Source organism: Drosophila ananassae, chromosome XR, assembly GCF_017639315.1.
Source record: "Drosophila ananassae strain 14024-0371.13 chromosome XR, ASM1763931v2, whole genome shotgun sequence".
NCBI classification, from domain to species: Eukaryota; Metazoa; Arthropoda; class Insecta; order Diptera; family Drosophilidae; genus Drosophila; species Drosophila ananassae.
In genome coordinates, this window is record NC_057932.1 from 21,428,608 (window position 1) to 21,443,792 (window position 15,185).

The 15,185-nt window shown below is 49.4% G+C and overlaps 2 protein-coding genes across 4 annotated transcripts in view; one reads left to right on the plus strand and one right to left on the minus strand.

The window, feature by feature from the left end:
• The window catches only part of LOC6501948 (eye-specific diacylglycerol kinase), a 94,919-nt gene that overhangs the window by 42,575 nt on the left and 37,159 nt on the right, over positions 1-15,185 (minus strand). The window lies entirely within an intron of this gene.
• LOC6501882 (farnesol dehydrogenase) lies at positions 6,080-7,263 on the plus strand. Its single transcript, XM_001966706.4, has 2 exons — positions 6,080-6,708; positions 6,768-7,263. The coding sequence occupies exons 1-2, from the start codon at positions 6,136-6,138 to the stop codon at positions 6,942-6,944; spliced, it is 750 nt and encodes a 249-aa protein (XP_001966742.1). The 5' UTR covers positions 6,080-6,135; the 3' UTR covers positions 6,945-7,263.

A 15,185-nucleotide genomic window follows, 5' to 3' on the forward strand; every position in this document is an offset into this window, starting at 1 on the left:
GCTTTCGTCACTAACGACATCCAAGGGATCAGGGCGCCCTCACCCTGCAGCCAGTTTACCAGGAGGTCCTTCGTTTACTCCTTATTTATATCCTTTTAGGGCCCGGGAATCGGCCAGATAAATGAGCTCTTGCTCTGCAACACAAATTAAAACAATATATTTTCGGGCAGCAGGAAATCAACATGTTGGGAGCGCATTTAGGCCAAGATTGCATATATCATGATGTTATTTTAATGCCCCGGGCAGGGCAGGGCCTGGATCTCGGCGGTCATTATAGGTTAGCTTCCAGCCCCACCTCCGACCCGACCCGGCCGACCTTCAGCCCCGAGCATCCGCATCCGCATCCGACGTGCACATTAATGAGGCTACAAAATGAGCTCCTAAATGACCAACAAAAGGAGGGAAGCCCGACGAAAAACTGCGGCTTGCAAAAACCGAAAAACATTGTTGCGGCAATTGTCTTGTCTTGGGAGTAGATGTTTTCGTTATTGTTGGCTCGTTACTCTACTTTCCTTTTCATTACACACAATGGCTGTGGGTGTGGGGTGTGGGTGTGCTGGGTGGTTGCAGACATTGTTGCATCCTGGAGCTCGCCCCATTCAGCGTTAATTTTATGGATCCTGTTCAACTAAAGCAGCTCATGAATCTCAGCCTGCCACATTCTGCGGGAGGCACTGGGAAAAAAACGAGCAGCCAGGACTCAGCCGAAGGATATCTGGCAAAAGGATACAATTAACTTGACAAATGACGACTGTGTAGGGAACTGCACATGGAACACTATACCAGCTTTTATAATTAAGGATATTTATATGCAACCCGGAGTAAAGTGCATTCTGAGGGCCTTCCTCGGTGCTGCACTCCACTTTCCGCGGCAAGTGGCAAGTAAAACAAACCAAATAAGAAGGATAAACATTTTAAGGCGCAACTCCCTCTGAAAGCATTTCTCTCTGAAAATTATTACTGAAGTGGCCTTCAGTCGCCGCCTGGCAGCTCAACCTATTTTCGAGACGGGCTTCCTCTTCCGACCCGAAAACAGGGCCGGGGCAGAGGCAGAGGCAGGAGCAGGAACAGGAGGAGCCGTGGAAGAGCCAGTGAAAGTGCAAACTTTTTAGGGGAAAAGGCTGCCACAAGGAAGGGGCAGGAGCCCACATGTATGGCTTTTGTGGTCAAGGAATTTCCAGACCAGCGATGTTTGGCCAAAGGCTTGACTTTGATTTTGGTTTTCGGCTTGATTCTCCCAGCCGCCTAATGGCCAAAGAAGTCATGTGTAAAGCGAACAAGTTTAAGGATTTAAGGATTTAAGGAGTGTCCTTCCGGCACTCTCGTTCGAAATAGTTGCGAGAACGATGATGTTAAATGCATCCAATAAAACAACTGTCAGAAATGCTTGAATGCAATCCCCGAGCTTTCAGCTCCGAGGGCACACAATTTGTTAACCTATCCGTCGATTTTCGGATTCGGTATTCCACGGATGGCTTCTGTGACACGCTCTGTTTGCCGTTCGGCAGCTGTCAGCTGAAGCAGCCGCGATCCGGGCTGTTGTTCTGGGCCGGGCACATGTGTTACCTTCTTGAATTCCGGCAAAAAGGCAAGAAATCTGCATATTTCGGCGGGCGTTGTGTCTATCGACTCTCGCCTGAAAGGCTCTTCAGCAGCTCCTCCGACTCCGACTCCGAGTGCGTCCAGGTGTCAGAACGGGGCACTGGGGGTCAATGAACGCTCCGCTAACGACTGACACGTCTCGAATTAAACGGCCCAAATATTTCACTCCCAGAAATCCATACAAATGGCTCTGCATCAATTTGATGCAGCGTCTCTGATGAGGGTTTTCGGCGGAGCGGTTAATCGGAGGTTGTGTTGTGGTGGAAAAGCAATTTGTGCGTCTTTATCTTCATTCCGTTCTCCACTGCGTGCCACTTCGTGCCACTCCGCCCTCTAGCAGGGCCACCCCGTCCGTTTATGACACAGTTTGTTTTTCTAAAGCTCTCTGTCATCATTTGCCTGAGTAATTGCCGGATAAAGTGCTGGCAAAATGGCCCCAGTTGTGATTTGATGGGCATTGGCACTTGCAACATGTTGCAACTAGATGCAGTAACCAGCCCCAGTCCAGTCCTTGGGCCCTTCTCCTTGGCCTTTCTCCGCCTCCTCGGGGATTTGCCTTTGTTGCTTTATTGTTGCCATTTAAACATCTCTTGAATGTTACGAGCGGACATAAAAAAGGGAGATATGGGGCGGGAGCAGGACTGGGCGGCGGCCAGTGGGCGGAGTCGGAAAATATGTCAAGCGTGTGCGGAGCGATAAACCAGAAAGAAGAAAGATGCAAACTGCAGCCCACTCGCAGATACAGCCCCCAGATACGCCCACATATGCAGATAGTGTGTGGTGTGAGCGCTGTGCGGTCATAACATGAGGCGCCATTTAACTGCATTGCGTGTTGGCTTTTTAATGGCTCCTCTTAAATGCATGGGATACGCCAGGAGTGGGGAGCCCTGAGTGACGGAAGACCCGTTTGGGAGGGGGCCCGTTCGAGACCCGCAAGTGATGGATCGAAGAATTTCCCGTATGAATACAATGTGAAGGTGATATCTCTACCATTCTGCACCCAAGAATAGCACTTTTGATCCCTATTTTTCAAATTTTTCCTATAGGACCCCTTGAAGAATCCTGGAACCCCCACTTGGCCACCCTTCCATGTCCATATCTCTGCCAATTCTCGTCCGATTCTCAAACGGAATACCTTAAAAGATTCGTAGCTTCATTGCCTATTAATCTGCATCAAAACCCTAACACGAAATTTTGGATCCCTATTTTTCAAATTTTTCCCATGGGACCCCTTGTAAAATCCTGGAACCCCCACTTGGCCACCCTTCCATGTCCATATCTCTGCCAATTCTCGTCCGATTCTCAAACGGAATACCTTAAAAGATTCGTAGTTTCATTGCCTATTAATCTGCTTCAAAGCCCTAACACGAAATTTTTGATCCGTATTTTTCAAATTTTTCCTATAGGACCCCTTGTAAAATCCGGGAACCCCCACTTGGCCACCCTTCCATGTCCATATCTCTGCCAATTCTCGTCCGATTCTCAAACGGAATACCTTAAAAGATTCGTAGTTTCATTGCCTATTAATCTGCATCAAAACCCTAACACGAAATTTTTGATCCGTATTTTTCAAATTTTTCCCATGGGACCCCTTGTAGAATCCTGGAACCCCCACTTGGCCACCCTTCCATGTCCATATCTCTGCCAATTCTCGTCCGATTCTCAAACGGAATACCTTAAAAGATTCGTAGTTTCATTGCCTATTAATCTGCATCAAAACCCTAACACGAAATTTTTGATCCGTACTTTTCAAATTTTTCCCATGGGACCCCTTGTAAAATCCGGGAACCCCCACTTGGCCACCCTTCCATGTCCATATCTCTGCCAATTCTCGTCCGATTCTCAAACGGAATACCTTAAAAGATTTGTAGTTTCATTGCCTATTAATCTGCATCATAACCCTAACACGAAATTTTTGATCCGTATTTTTCAAATTTTTCCTATAGGACACCTTGTAAAATCCTGGAACCCCCACTTGGCCACCCTTCCATGTCCATATCTCTGCCAATTATCGTCCGATTCTCAAACGGAATACCTTAAAAGATTCTTAGTTTCATTGCCTATTAATCTGCATCAAAGCCCTAACACGAAATTTTTGATCCCTATTTTTCAAATTTTTCCCATGGGACCCCTTGTAGAATCCTGGAACCCCCACTTGGCCACCCTTCCATGTCCATATCTCTGCCAATTCTCGTCCGATTCTCAAACGGAATACCTTAAAAGATTCGTAGTTTCATTGCCTATTAATCTGCATCAAAACCCTAACACGAAATTTTTGATCCGTACTTTTCAAATTTTTCCCATGGGACCCCTTGTAAAATCCGGGAACCCCCACTTGGCCACCCTTCCATGTCCATATCTCTGCCAATTCTCGTCCGATTCTCAAACGGAATACCTTAAAAGATTTGTAGTTTCATTGCCTATTAATCTGCATCATAACCCTAACACGAAATTTTTGATCCCTATTTTTCAAATTTTTCCCATGGGACCCCTTGTAAAATCCGGGAACCCCCACTTGGCCACCCTTCCATGTCCATATCTCTGCCAATTCTCGTCCGATTCTCAAACGGAATACCTTAAAAGATTCTTAGTTTCATTGCCTATTAATCTGCATCAAAGCCCTAACACGAAATTTTTGATCCCTATTTTTCAAATTTTTCCCATGGGACCCCTTGTAAAATCCTGGAACCCCCACTTGGCCACACTTCCATGTCCATATCTCTGCCAATTCTCGTCCGATTCTCAAACGGAATACCTTAAAAGATTTGTAGTTTCATTGCCTATTAATCTGCATCATAACCCTAACACGAAATTTTTGATCCGTATTTTTCAAATTTTTCCTATAGGACACCTTGTAAAATCCTGGAACCCCCACTTGGCCACCCTTCCATGTCCATATCTCTGCCAATTATCGTCCGATTCTCAAACGGAATACCTTAAAAGATTCTTAGTTTCATTGCCTATTAATCTGCATCAAAGCCCTAACACGAAATTTTTGATCCCTATTTTTCAAATTTTTCCCATGGGACCCCTTGTAGAATCCTGGAACCCCCACTTGGCCACCCTTCCATGTCCATATCTCTGCCAATTCTCGTCCGATTCTCAAACGGAATACCTTAAAAGATTCGTAGTTTCATTGCCTATTAATCTGCATCAAAACCCTAACACGAAATTTTTGATCCGTACTTTTCAAATTTTTCCCATGGGACCCCTTGTAAAATCCGGGAACCCCCACTTGGCCACCCTTCCATGTCCATATCTCTGCCAATTCTCGTCCGATTCTCAAACGGAATACCTTAAAAGATTTGTAGTTTCATTGCCTATTAATCTGCATCATAACCCTAACACGAAATTTTTGATCCCTATTTTTCAAATTTTTCCCATGGGACCCCTTGTAAAATCCGGGAACCCCCACTTGGCCACCCTTCCATGTCCATATCTCTGCCAATTCTCGTCCGATTCTCAAACGGAATACCTTAAAAGATTCTTAGTTTCATTGCCTATTAATCTGCATCAAAGCCCTAACACGAAATTTTTGATCCCTATTTTTCAAATTTTTCCCATGGGACCCCTTGTAAAATCCTGGAACCCCCACTTGGCCACACTTCCATGTCCATATCTCTGCCAATTCTCGTTCGGTTCTCAAACGGAATACCTTAAAAGATTCGTAGTTTCAGTGCCTATTAATCTGCATCAAAACCCTAACACGAAATTTTTGATCCCTATTTTTCAAATTTTTTCCCATGGGACCCCTTGTAAAATCCTGGAACCCCCACTTGGCCACCCTTCCATGTCCATATCTCTGCCAATTCTCGTCCGATTCTCAAACGGAATACCGTAAAAGATTCGTAGTTTCATTGCCTATTAATCTGCATCAAAACCCTAACACGAAATTTTTGATCCCTATTTTTCAAAGTTTTCCTATGGGACCCCTTGTAAAATCCTGGAACCCCCACTTGGCCACCCTACCATGTCCATATCTCTGCCAAATTTCATCTGATCTCCCATATAGCAGGTCCACCATGTTCATATCTTCCTTATCCTGCCAATTTGATTCAGATTCCTAGGCGGAGTATCTTAAAATATCTATTATTCAATTAAATTATTAACATAATCAACCCATTTAATTTTGATTGAAAGACACCACAGGGATCTAGGTGGTCCCATCGCATGCTATCACCAGTTTCAGGGTCGATAAGGTTGGCAAACAAACAATCAGACAGAACAACATCTGTTGTCGGATCGGATGGCCTGTTCGGAAGGAGCAAAGACCGGTTCAGAGACACGTCATGCAAGCAAACTCTACACGGAAAGAATATATGTAGCTTCAAGATTCTTCGATTTGTAAGTAAAAAGAAGACTGATTGTGCAGATTATTTCCCTTTAAGGTTCCGGCTAACAGGCCCCCTGCTTTTTCCAGTGCTCAAGAGAGAGAGATAAAAGGGAGACGGCTCCGAGATAAGCCCCACCCGACGCACATATAACCCGATCCGGCGGAGAGGGCCCTCAGTTGACCGACGACTCTTCGCAGCGATGGATCGGTGGCAGAACCGTGTGGCAGTGGTAAGTGGCGCAAGCTCCGGAATCGGGGCCGCCTGCGCCCGCCTACTGGTAGCCGCTGGGCTCCAAGTGGTGGGCCTGGCGAGGCGCACCGAGCGCCTCCAGAAGCTCAGGGAGTCCCTGCCAGAGGAGCAGCGAGGGAGGTTCCACCAGCACGCCTGCGACGTGTCCGAGGAGGCGCAGGTGAACGCCGCCTTCGACTGGATCGAGCGGGAGCTGGGCGGCGTGGACGTGATGGTGAACAACGCCGGCATCGTCCTTGGCGGCCAGCTGATCGACATGCCCACAAAAGACATCGCCAGCACCCTGCAGACGAATCTCATGGGCAGCATCTACTGCACCAAGCTGGCGGCGAGCAGCATGCGCCGGCGGCAGGTGCCCGGACACCTATTCTTCGTGAACAGCACGGCCGGGGTGGCCGGCTACAAGCCGGATCCGGCGGACGAGAGCCTCAACGCCTACACGCCCAGCAAGTTCGGACTGACGGCCGTCCACGAGATCTGCCGGCAGGAGCTGATCCAGCAGGGCTCCAAGATCAAGACTACGGTGAGCATTTCGTGGGTTCCCCGGAAGTCGGGATCTAATAAGCATCTTCCTCGTTCCAGAGCATCAATCCCGGCTGGGTGGCCACCGAAATAGTGCCCGACGAGACCAAGGCCAAGCTGGGCGAGGTCATCCTGCAGGCGGACGATGTGGCGCAGGCCGTTATGTACGCCCTTGCCACGCCCCCGCACGCCCAGGTGGAGCAGATAACACTGCGGGCGGTGGGCGAGTACTTCTGATTCTGTTCTGATTCTGATTGCGATTCGACTTTCGGCGATAAGAAGAGGCCCCGGAAGATTAGGTGGCTGGAAGATAGTAGGCCGAGCAATCGACACGAATGCCAATCAATTGAAGGGGAACGACCTGAGCAAACACTCCCACAACCACGCACACACACTACACCACACACTATACACACCAGCACAGACGCATAACACACAAGCACACATGGTTGACCACAAAATTGTTTGCACACTTTTATTGTAGCCGTTTGGGTTATTTGTTTGAGGAGCAGTTGTATCACCAGCACTAAATAAATAATTCAGTTTTGTAATTCAACATCGATGCATACAGAGTGGACAGTTCCAGCAGGACCAGGACCAGGACAGCGGGCCTGATTTGGAATCAGGAGACGAAACTTTAAACGAGCTAACGGCAGAGGGCTAGACAATGAACCGGCAGGAACCGGACTCCCACACAAAGGTTAATTGCTGCAGGAGTAATAGATAGCAGGAGTCCCGGACAGCCCCCACTAACCCGGACTCCGACTCCGGTTTTCGCACAAAAACACTTTGGAAGCCATTTGAATGATTAAATTAATTCGGCTCGTTCGATCATAAAAAGCGTACATGGAAAGCCAAAAGTTTGATGTGAGCTTTTAGTTTCGGCCAGAATAGTTGGCCAACTCGGGGTGTGCGGCGCAGAAAGTTGGTTGCCGCCACCACATAATCATGAGAATAATTTGAAAATTTATTTCCGGCTGCGGCGACTGGGGGACTACTACATAGATGAATGGCCGCTCCGGCTCTGGCGCAACTCAGCTCAGCTCGGCTCGGCTCTGGGAAAATATTAAGTATACGCACTGATCTCAACACGATTTGGTACTTAGGGCCGCGAACCTCATTGGGGCATGTAATTGCACTCGCTTAGGAGCGAAATTAACAAATTTCCAACATTAGCGCCGCAAACGCAAACTTTCTCGAGGCTGCGGTCGTTGGCTGCTGGAGGCCGCCGAAGGAGGGGCCGGCAGGACGGCCAGGACCCATATTATCTCAACGTAATTATTTTATTTTATTTTTTCAACACCCCTCCCTGGGCTCTGGCAAAGTTTGGGCTTCTCCAGTCCCTTTCCCAGCGCCCTGCCCCTCATTTGAATGCTCGCATTTCGGCGGAAAAGTGAAAACTTTTTTCGAACCTTTTAATGACAGCCCGTCGCAGCCTCACACATGCCCTCTCCGGGCCGGGTTGCCCCGACCCGAGGGGTAGGTAGCCGCTGTTCCTCGCCAAGGGTATTGCCGGCTTCGGCCAGCCGAATTCCGAATTCCGGCTTCCGTTTTGGGTTTTCGAAAAAGTTTTGTGATATGTGAGAGGGCGCCTTGCCTGCCTGCCAAGTGTTTGTGTTCCTAGATGGAGCCGACGAAGAAGCACTGCCTCTGAGTGTGTGAGCTCGTTTGGGGCTATTTGTGTTCTTGGCAAGAACGCAGAACGCAGGACCAAGGACCCGGGCCAAGGACTTAGGCGCCTGTGTCAGTTAGACAAGTTTCCCTTTGTGCGGCAGCCCCAGGCCCGCGCCCCTCGACGCACTTCACTCATTTCCGGCATTTTGTTTTAATTAAATTTATAACAAATGTCATCCAGCGGCAAACTTTTCAGCCGGCACCCGGCATGCGGAGATGTGTATGTATATGCGCTGCACTCTCGATTCCCGGAGCCTCTAAGAGCCAAACTAGCGGCGGAAGTAGTAGTCCTCCAGCCGCCAGCCTCCAGGCTCCTGGCTTCAGGCGCTCGGCGGATTAAATGAAATTTATGCGAAAGATGAGGGTCATCCAAGGAAGCCCTTGAGCTCGAAAATGGTAATGGTGCTCAGGGAGCTACAACTGGGAGCTGGGATTTATGTACCTCCCGGTTCTATAGCTCAGCTGAACAAAGTTTCTGATGTCATTTCCAATTTCGCCAAGGTGATTAAAATAGTTTTAATGGCAGCTACCGATGCTCCTGATTTCTGTTTTCTTCTCGAGAGAAAGCCTCCCTCCGAAAGCCGAAAACTTTCATTAAACAAACACGCTCCAGGACGCGGGAGGCCCATATTTAAACCTCCTTTAGAACTTGGATCAGGCAAGGCCACTCTGCTCGGTTTGATTCCGAAATTTTCATTTAATTCTGGACAAGTTTTGCCGAAATTGGCATTTCCAGGAACCATGAGACGCAAATTCAATTTAAAAATGTGCAGCAAAGCAAGTTGTGTAATGAAAGCTTTCTGGGCGAATACTTTCCGGCTTAACCCGGTTAAGTGAAATTCATTTTTGGCCAAAGGACCTCGCCCGGCTGCATATATTTGAAGGATCTGAGAAGGCGGCTGCAGAGGCGGAAGCGGAGGCGGAGGCGGAGGAGGTGGCAGTATGTGGACATGGCCGGGCACAACAATATGTAACATGTTTATGGCATTTTAGCCTGCGGCCTCCGGGCGTTCGAGCTTGCTTTTTTGTGTGTGGGGTCCTGGGGAGTCCTTCCTGGGGGGGAGGGAATACAACATGTGCGTGTGGGCGAGTCGATTGAGGAATTTTCGGCCAGGTCGCACAGAATGCAGTGCAGGATGCAGGCAGGCAGGCAGCCAGGCAGGCGGCAGGAGCAAGACTGCGGTTCCTGTTAGTTGTGGTGGTTTGCGGAGCTGCCCGTCTGCCATCGACATGTGCTTTGTGCCCGTAAACTTGGTCACCCGAGCGGTGGCCCGCCGAAAGGCCACTTCTGGCATTCTGTTCGGGACATCTGTGGCGAATATGCGAATCTGATGACCTTTGAGGCCCGGTCCGGCCCGGCCCTGCCTGGCCCGAAACGCCGAACACTGAACACCGAATGGCTCCCTCCTCAGAAACTCAGAAACCGAAAATAGCCAGAAATAACCAGAAATTGAAATTGGAATCCAACAAGGCCAATTTGAGGCTGGTCCTCCCCATCCACTCGACGGAAATGAAATCTGCAACGGGCAGGACTTGGGCCCCGAGAATCCAGAGCCTAAATGATACTATTCTCCCCTACTTTCTCCAATTTCCATTATTATTGCCGGCCTAATCCGGAGTCCTGGTCATTGTCGACAATTTGCAGAACAACAGGAACGCTCAAAGCTGCCACCTGGAGCTGCAAGTGCTGCATTCTGATTCGGATTATGGTTGCTGATTGATGGGGTCCGCTCAGGAGCCGCTCCAGAGACAGAAATTTGATAAAACCTTAAGCTGGCATTTGCACACGGCTCCCCTTCCGGGAGCAGCCGGGGCAGGACTAGTTTAAACAATACCAGAGACAATCAAACTGCACAAATATTAGTTACAAGTTGCCAGGGCCTCGAGGAGGGCGGGGGACTCGGACTCCGACTCGGACTCGGAGCATCGGAGGATGCGAGCAGGGATGCCTGGCTGGAAAAACATTGACAATGCAGTCGGCAAACACATTTCGTTTACTTTGCATTTTCATTTAATGAAGCAAAAACAATGCCGCTGGTGGCATTCAAAACACGCCTGGTAGTTGGAGTCGGAGCATGAAGCGATTCGCCCCAATCTGCACCAATTAAGGAGCATAATGGGCTTAAGCCCCGGTTCGAAGAACCCATTTAGCAGCGGCCAGTGCAAACACTCTCCAGCTCCCTGCTGTAAACACGGCGCAAAAACTGCGGAAATAGGTTTTAGTTAGCATCGAATGCCCCGGCATAAATCCGGAATGCATCAAACAGAGTAAAAGTAAACATTTTTTCGTTGCGGCGCTGTTGGCGCCATTGAATTTCACGTACTCCGGCTCTTTAGCGGGGCTTAAGCCCCAGCCTCCGTGCTGTGGAAAAGCGGAGGCAAAAAGTGCGGAATCCGTGACCGGAATAGGACCCGGACCAGGCCCTAGACCCGGCTGGACGAGGGCGGGGGCGATGACGACGGCGCGTGCGGCGTATTAACTTATTGCCCCTTGCACATAAATTGCAGCATAATGTTTCGCTTACATGATTACGAACTTTCCACAGCTGCCTCTCCGGCCTGCAGCGGCCAGGAGGGGCGCGAGGCGGAAGGTTCAAACGGAAAACTTGTAGCGCTTTGTCGGATTGTAAACAGAGCGGGAAGACAAAGGGACGGCGAGGACGAAAAGGCAGCGCGGCAAAGGATCAACTTTGCCAGGGAGAGGGCTGCTCCCGCCGTAATCGAGTTCCCGCTTTTTATTCGGTGTTATTTCATTTGCTTTGGTGTTAGTCGAGCGTGCTTGAGACTCGAGTTTCTGCTCTTTGTGTGGGCGCAGCGGTGTGTGCCACGCCCACTGGCTCCCCTCAGGGTTTGCATATTCAAGGCACTATCCCGCCGGATCGGGGCTGGAATTCCAATGGAACAGCTGCCCCGCATGAGGTTGCATTGCTTTTTTCAGGAAATCAAGTGCATCGGTTCGATTTCAGATTAAAGCCACGGTTCTTAGCCCGGCTTGGCAGGGCTTCTGAGCCGATTAGTGACGACACAAAAGCCACTAGGACTAGGGCTGGAGAGGCCACAACAATGGGAACAAAGGCCACCAAGGCGCGACGGCTCAGCTTCCGCTTCCGCTTCCGCGTCCGCCCAGCCCTCCGTCGTATTCTGCAGAAAAGAAAATCGCAACATTGTACTTTATTTATTTTATCCCCCGGCACAGCCAACCTGTTGACTTGCTATCTCGGGTAGAGCCGAGTAATTACACGTAATACGCCGGACGCAGCAATGACACTCGCCGCGAATTCGCAATCGATTATGCGACCGATGGGGCGACAGGACAAGCCGGAAGCAGGCGTCCTGGCCTCTCTCAGGTGCCATAAAAGTGTCAGCGGCAGCTGTGGAAGTGCAATCTTCGTCCTGGAAAGTGTCCCCTCGGCCGCTGCCAAGAACACGCCTACTCAGCCATGCGGCCTGCCACTGAGTGCGGAAATTTCTTTTTCATTCTCGTTCGAGTCAAAAAAGGGGGCTCAGTGTCCCCCGAGAGAGGGGAGGGAAGGCCCTCTGAAATGGTCCCTAGGTCCCTAGTGATTTGCATGCCGAATGGCTGGTAGTTTGTTGCCGATAGAAAGTGGCTCCGCCCTTTTGTGGCATTAAGCTGATTTGATTCGACAACCGCCTGCTAGCGAGTTAATCCAGTTCCAGGTCGAACGGCAGTGATGTGCTGGATATGAGGACTCTGCGCTGCAATGCCAGTCACTGCCAGGCCTCTTAATTAACTCGCTATGCGCTGTTTCATTCCAACACTGTCACTCTCTGCGCCCGACGAAATCCAGTTACGAGGCTACGCTAATTGGCCCTGACCTCCGATTTTTCGCAGCTCATTAAGCCCGGCAAAGTTTTAAATTTCTGCAAAACACGCTTTTTTATTCATCCCAATGTCAATGGTGATTAATTGCGAGCCACCTGCTCCGATGACGCAAATTCGTAAACTAGCCGACCTCCGGGCCAACTCCATTACCAACTTTTGATTTTTTCCGGGCCATAAAGCCACGGCACTTGCGACTTTCGAATTATGGTACCTACTCCTGCCACAGAGCTCTCTCTGTTGAAAAAAAGGAATAAAAATGAGCCTGGCATGAAGTTACTCGACTGGACAAAAAACAAAGTTTCCAACTTGCAACGAACAACACGCCTATCGTTTTCACAAAGTGCAGGGGGCAGGCGGCAGGGGCGTGTCAAACGGGGGTCAAACTGGAAACAAAGTTTTAATACATATCTAATAGCGATACTGAGCCATCAGGAAAATTGCCGAAAGTGCATGACCGGACGGGAGGACAGCACGGACGGGACAGCAGAGGAAAAACAAGCCGAGAGGCAAAAATATTCATTGCGGCTAATTGCGAGTGTGTCGAGTCGCACTCGAGTCTGCCTGGGTCGACTTTTGATCGATGCTATTTGCACTAATTAAAAATCCATCAAGTAATGAAGCAACGAGCCAGCCCAGACCAGCCCAGCCCAGCCCAGCCCTGGGGCCTCCGAACTAATGCCCTCAATCGAATTAGGGCAGTCAAGTGATTAGAAAGTAGTCCGTGTCTCAGAAATGCTCGGATAACTGAATAACCATTCAATTCAATTATGTGATCCGGGAGAAGTTGTTCAAAATGCATCCATTATAATATTTGTGAGCAGCCACACCACCTTATCGTGTCAATCGCCCAATCCCATTACGAGTGGGCTAATGGCATGTCTCTGCCTCTAATCTCGAAGAGCCGTCCATATGCATATCATGCGGGTGACACCTCCCGGCCAAATAAACACTGATATTTTGGCCAGATCGGAGCTCGAAAGGACAGTTACATTCATATGTGCTTTCCCGGTGATTAATAGCCTTCATAAATTCGAGCGAACTAGGCGGCACTAGGACAGTGGTCGCCAATAAAATGGGAGCACTTGGCCAGTCCATGGTCGCTTGTCAACTGGCGGCCAAAACAAACAGCGAATTGGGCAACAAACCAATCGATTATGCAGCCCCAGATATCCTTTGGACTTCCTTCCGCCCCCGAAAGTGTCCAGCCTCCGGGCGCTGAAGGCGGGCTTTGGGCAGAGCCCTCGACGGGATTAGCTGTGCTGAGCCTGCCCCATAATCGCTGGCCCAAGTCCAAATCCGTCCCCGGGCGTGTATTTATAGCATAACTGTGGCATCATTGAATATGCACGGGTTCGTTCGTCATTACAATTCAAATTCAAATATTTATGCGGCCTTTGTTTTGCGAAGCACTCTTATTTATTTATTTAAATTTTCATTTTTCATTTGACGTCATTTCGAATCGATGCGATTCGATTTGTTTCGATTTCCCCTCCCAGCGCCCAGCTCCCATCGCCCAGCTCCCATCGCCCAACTCCCAGTGCCCTGCTCCCAGCGCCCAGATCCCCTTCCGCTTTTTTGTCGCCTCGGAGCACTCGCTTTCCTTTGTTTTATTGATTACGCACATTTGAAAATCAATCAGCGGGCCAATCGCTCGGGCACATTGACTGAAGTTTTGTTTATTTGTTCATTTTCCAGTCGCTCCCCATGCCGCGGAGGGCATACCCGTTCCCCAAGGCGTTTCGGAGGCCTTGTAGTTTGAAAAGTACTTGAGCAAGGCAGGGGAGAGTACCTCTGGAGGAGCTTTAATGTGTGCTCCTAATGGCCCGACAGTAGCGGGGCTAAGAGGCTCTTCCAGCGCTCTGGCTCTGAGGTCACGGACACATATAATTCTTGTATTCCAGACCATCAAAGTGATTTCTGGCACTAGTTTCGGAGGGGCTCTTCGCTTTATTAAAGTCTTTGGGGAAGAAATCTGCATGCCAGAACGCAAGGTCACGGGAAGGCTTCAACCTTTTGAACCCGGGACTCCAAAGGAAATTGCTGGGCTGCCCCTCCTGCAGGGTCTTCGCCGTGGACAAAAGGACAACACATGCTCCGAGTGCCCTCTCCAGGCACTGCACACAGGACATTTCCTTTATGTTTGTGTTGAAAGGAATGCGAGTCCGGCGAGCTCGGTTCTGCTCTCTAACTGCAGGCAATTTTTCTATTTTCCACATCATTAGTTTTCAATGAATATTTTTGTTGCTGGCGTAGTTTTCTGCTGGGTTAAGTTTCCTCCACCTCCACCTCCACCTCCACCTCCACCGCCCCCGCCCCAGCCATCCATCCCGCCCATCCTGCCATAAGCAAATAAACTTATAAATTGGCCAGGACGAAAACAAAATCGAAGGAAAAGAGCAGCTAGCAAGTTCAATAGCAGCCATAAATCAAAAACACTGCCCGGGGGAGAACATGATGGAAAAGCTGAGGTCTTTCTCTCGGTTCTCCTGGCAGGACCTGCCTCCTCCTGTGGGAGGCCCTTGTTCTGTGGGACAAGTGCGTGTGGCGAGCTCCGGGCAATTGTAATAGAATTAGTTTATTTTTTCGTGTTTCGTATTTCGTATTTGACTTTGGGCCGCACGTTAAATAGGCGATATGGGCGGCGACTGGCCCGGAAAATTCATGCACGAGCGGCCGTCGGGGGCCATTTGAAGTCCAGCCTGCTGCGACTGTCCTGCGATGTCCTGCGGCCCGCCATCATCTTAATTATCACCTTCAATTATCACTATCATCATCATCTTCATCGCCGATGTCGTCCCCAACGCAAACACAACAAATTTCACGCCGCCGGAAAATATTTTGCCCACGAATATATTTTCCGGCCAAATCAAGCAAATCAAAATCAAAGCAAATACTCCGATACTAAACAGAATACGGTTCTGTGGGCATTGACTTCCCGCCGTACATTACCGGGCCGGGGC

Bases quoted from the DNA above. Each gene is read 5' to 3' on its own strand.
- LOC6501882 (XM_001966706.4), top strand. From the start codon at position 6,136: ATGGATCGGTGGCAGAACCGTGTGGCAGTGGTAAGTGGCGCAAGCTCC. The intron at 6,709-6,767 runs GTGAGCATTTCG...TCCTCGTTCCAG, and splicing joins GCTCCAAGATCAAGACTACG to AGCATCAATCCCGGCTGGGT.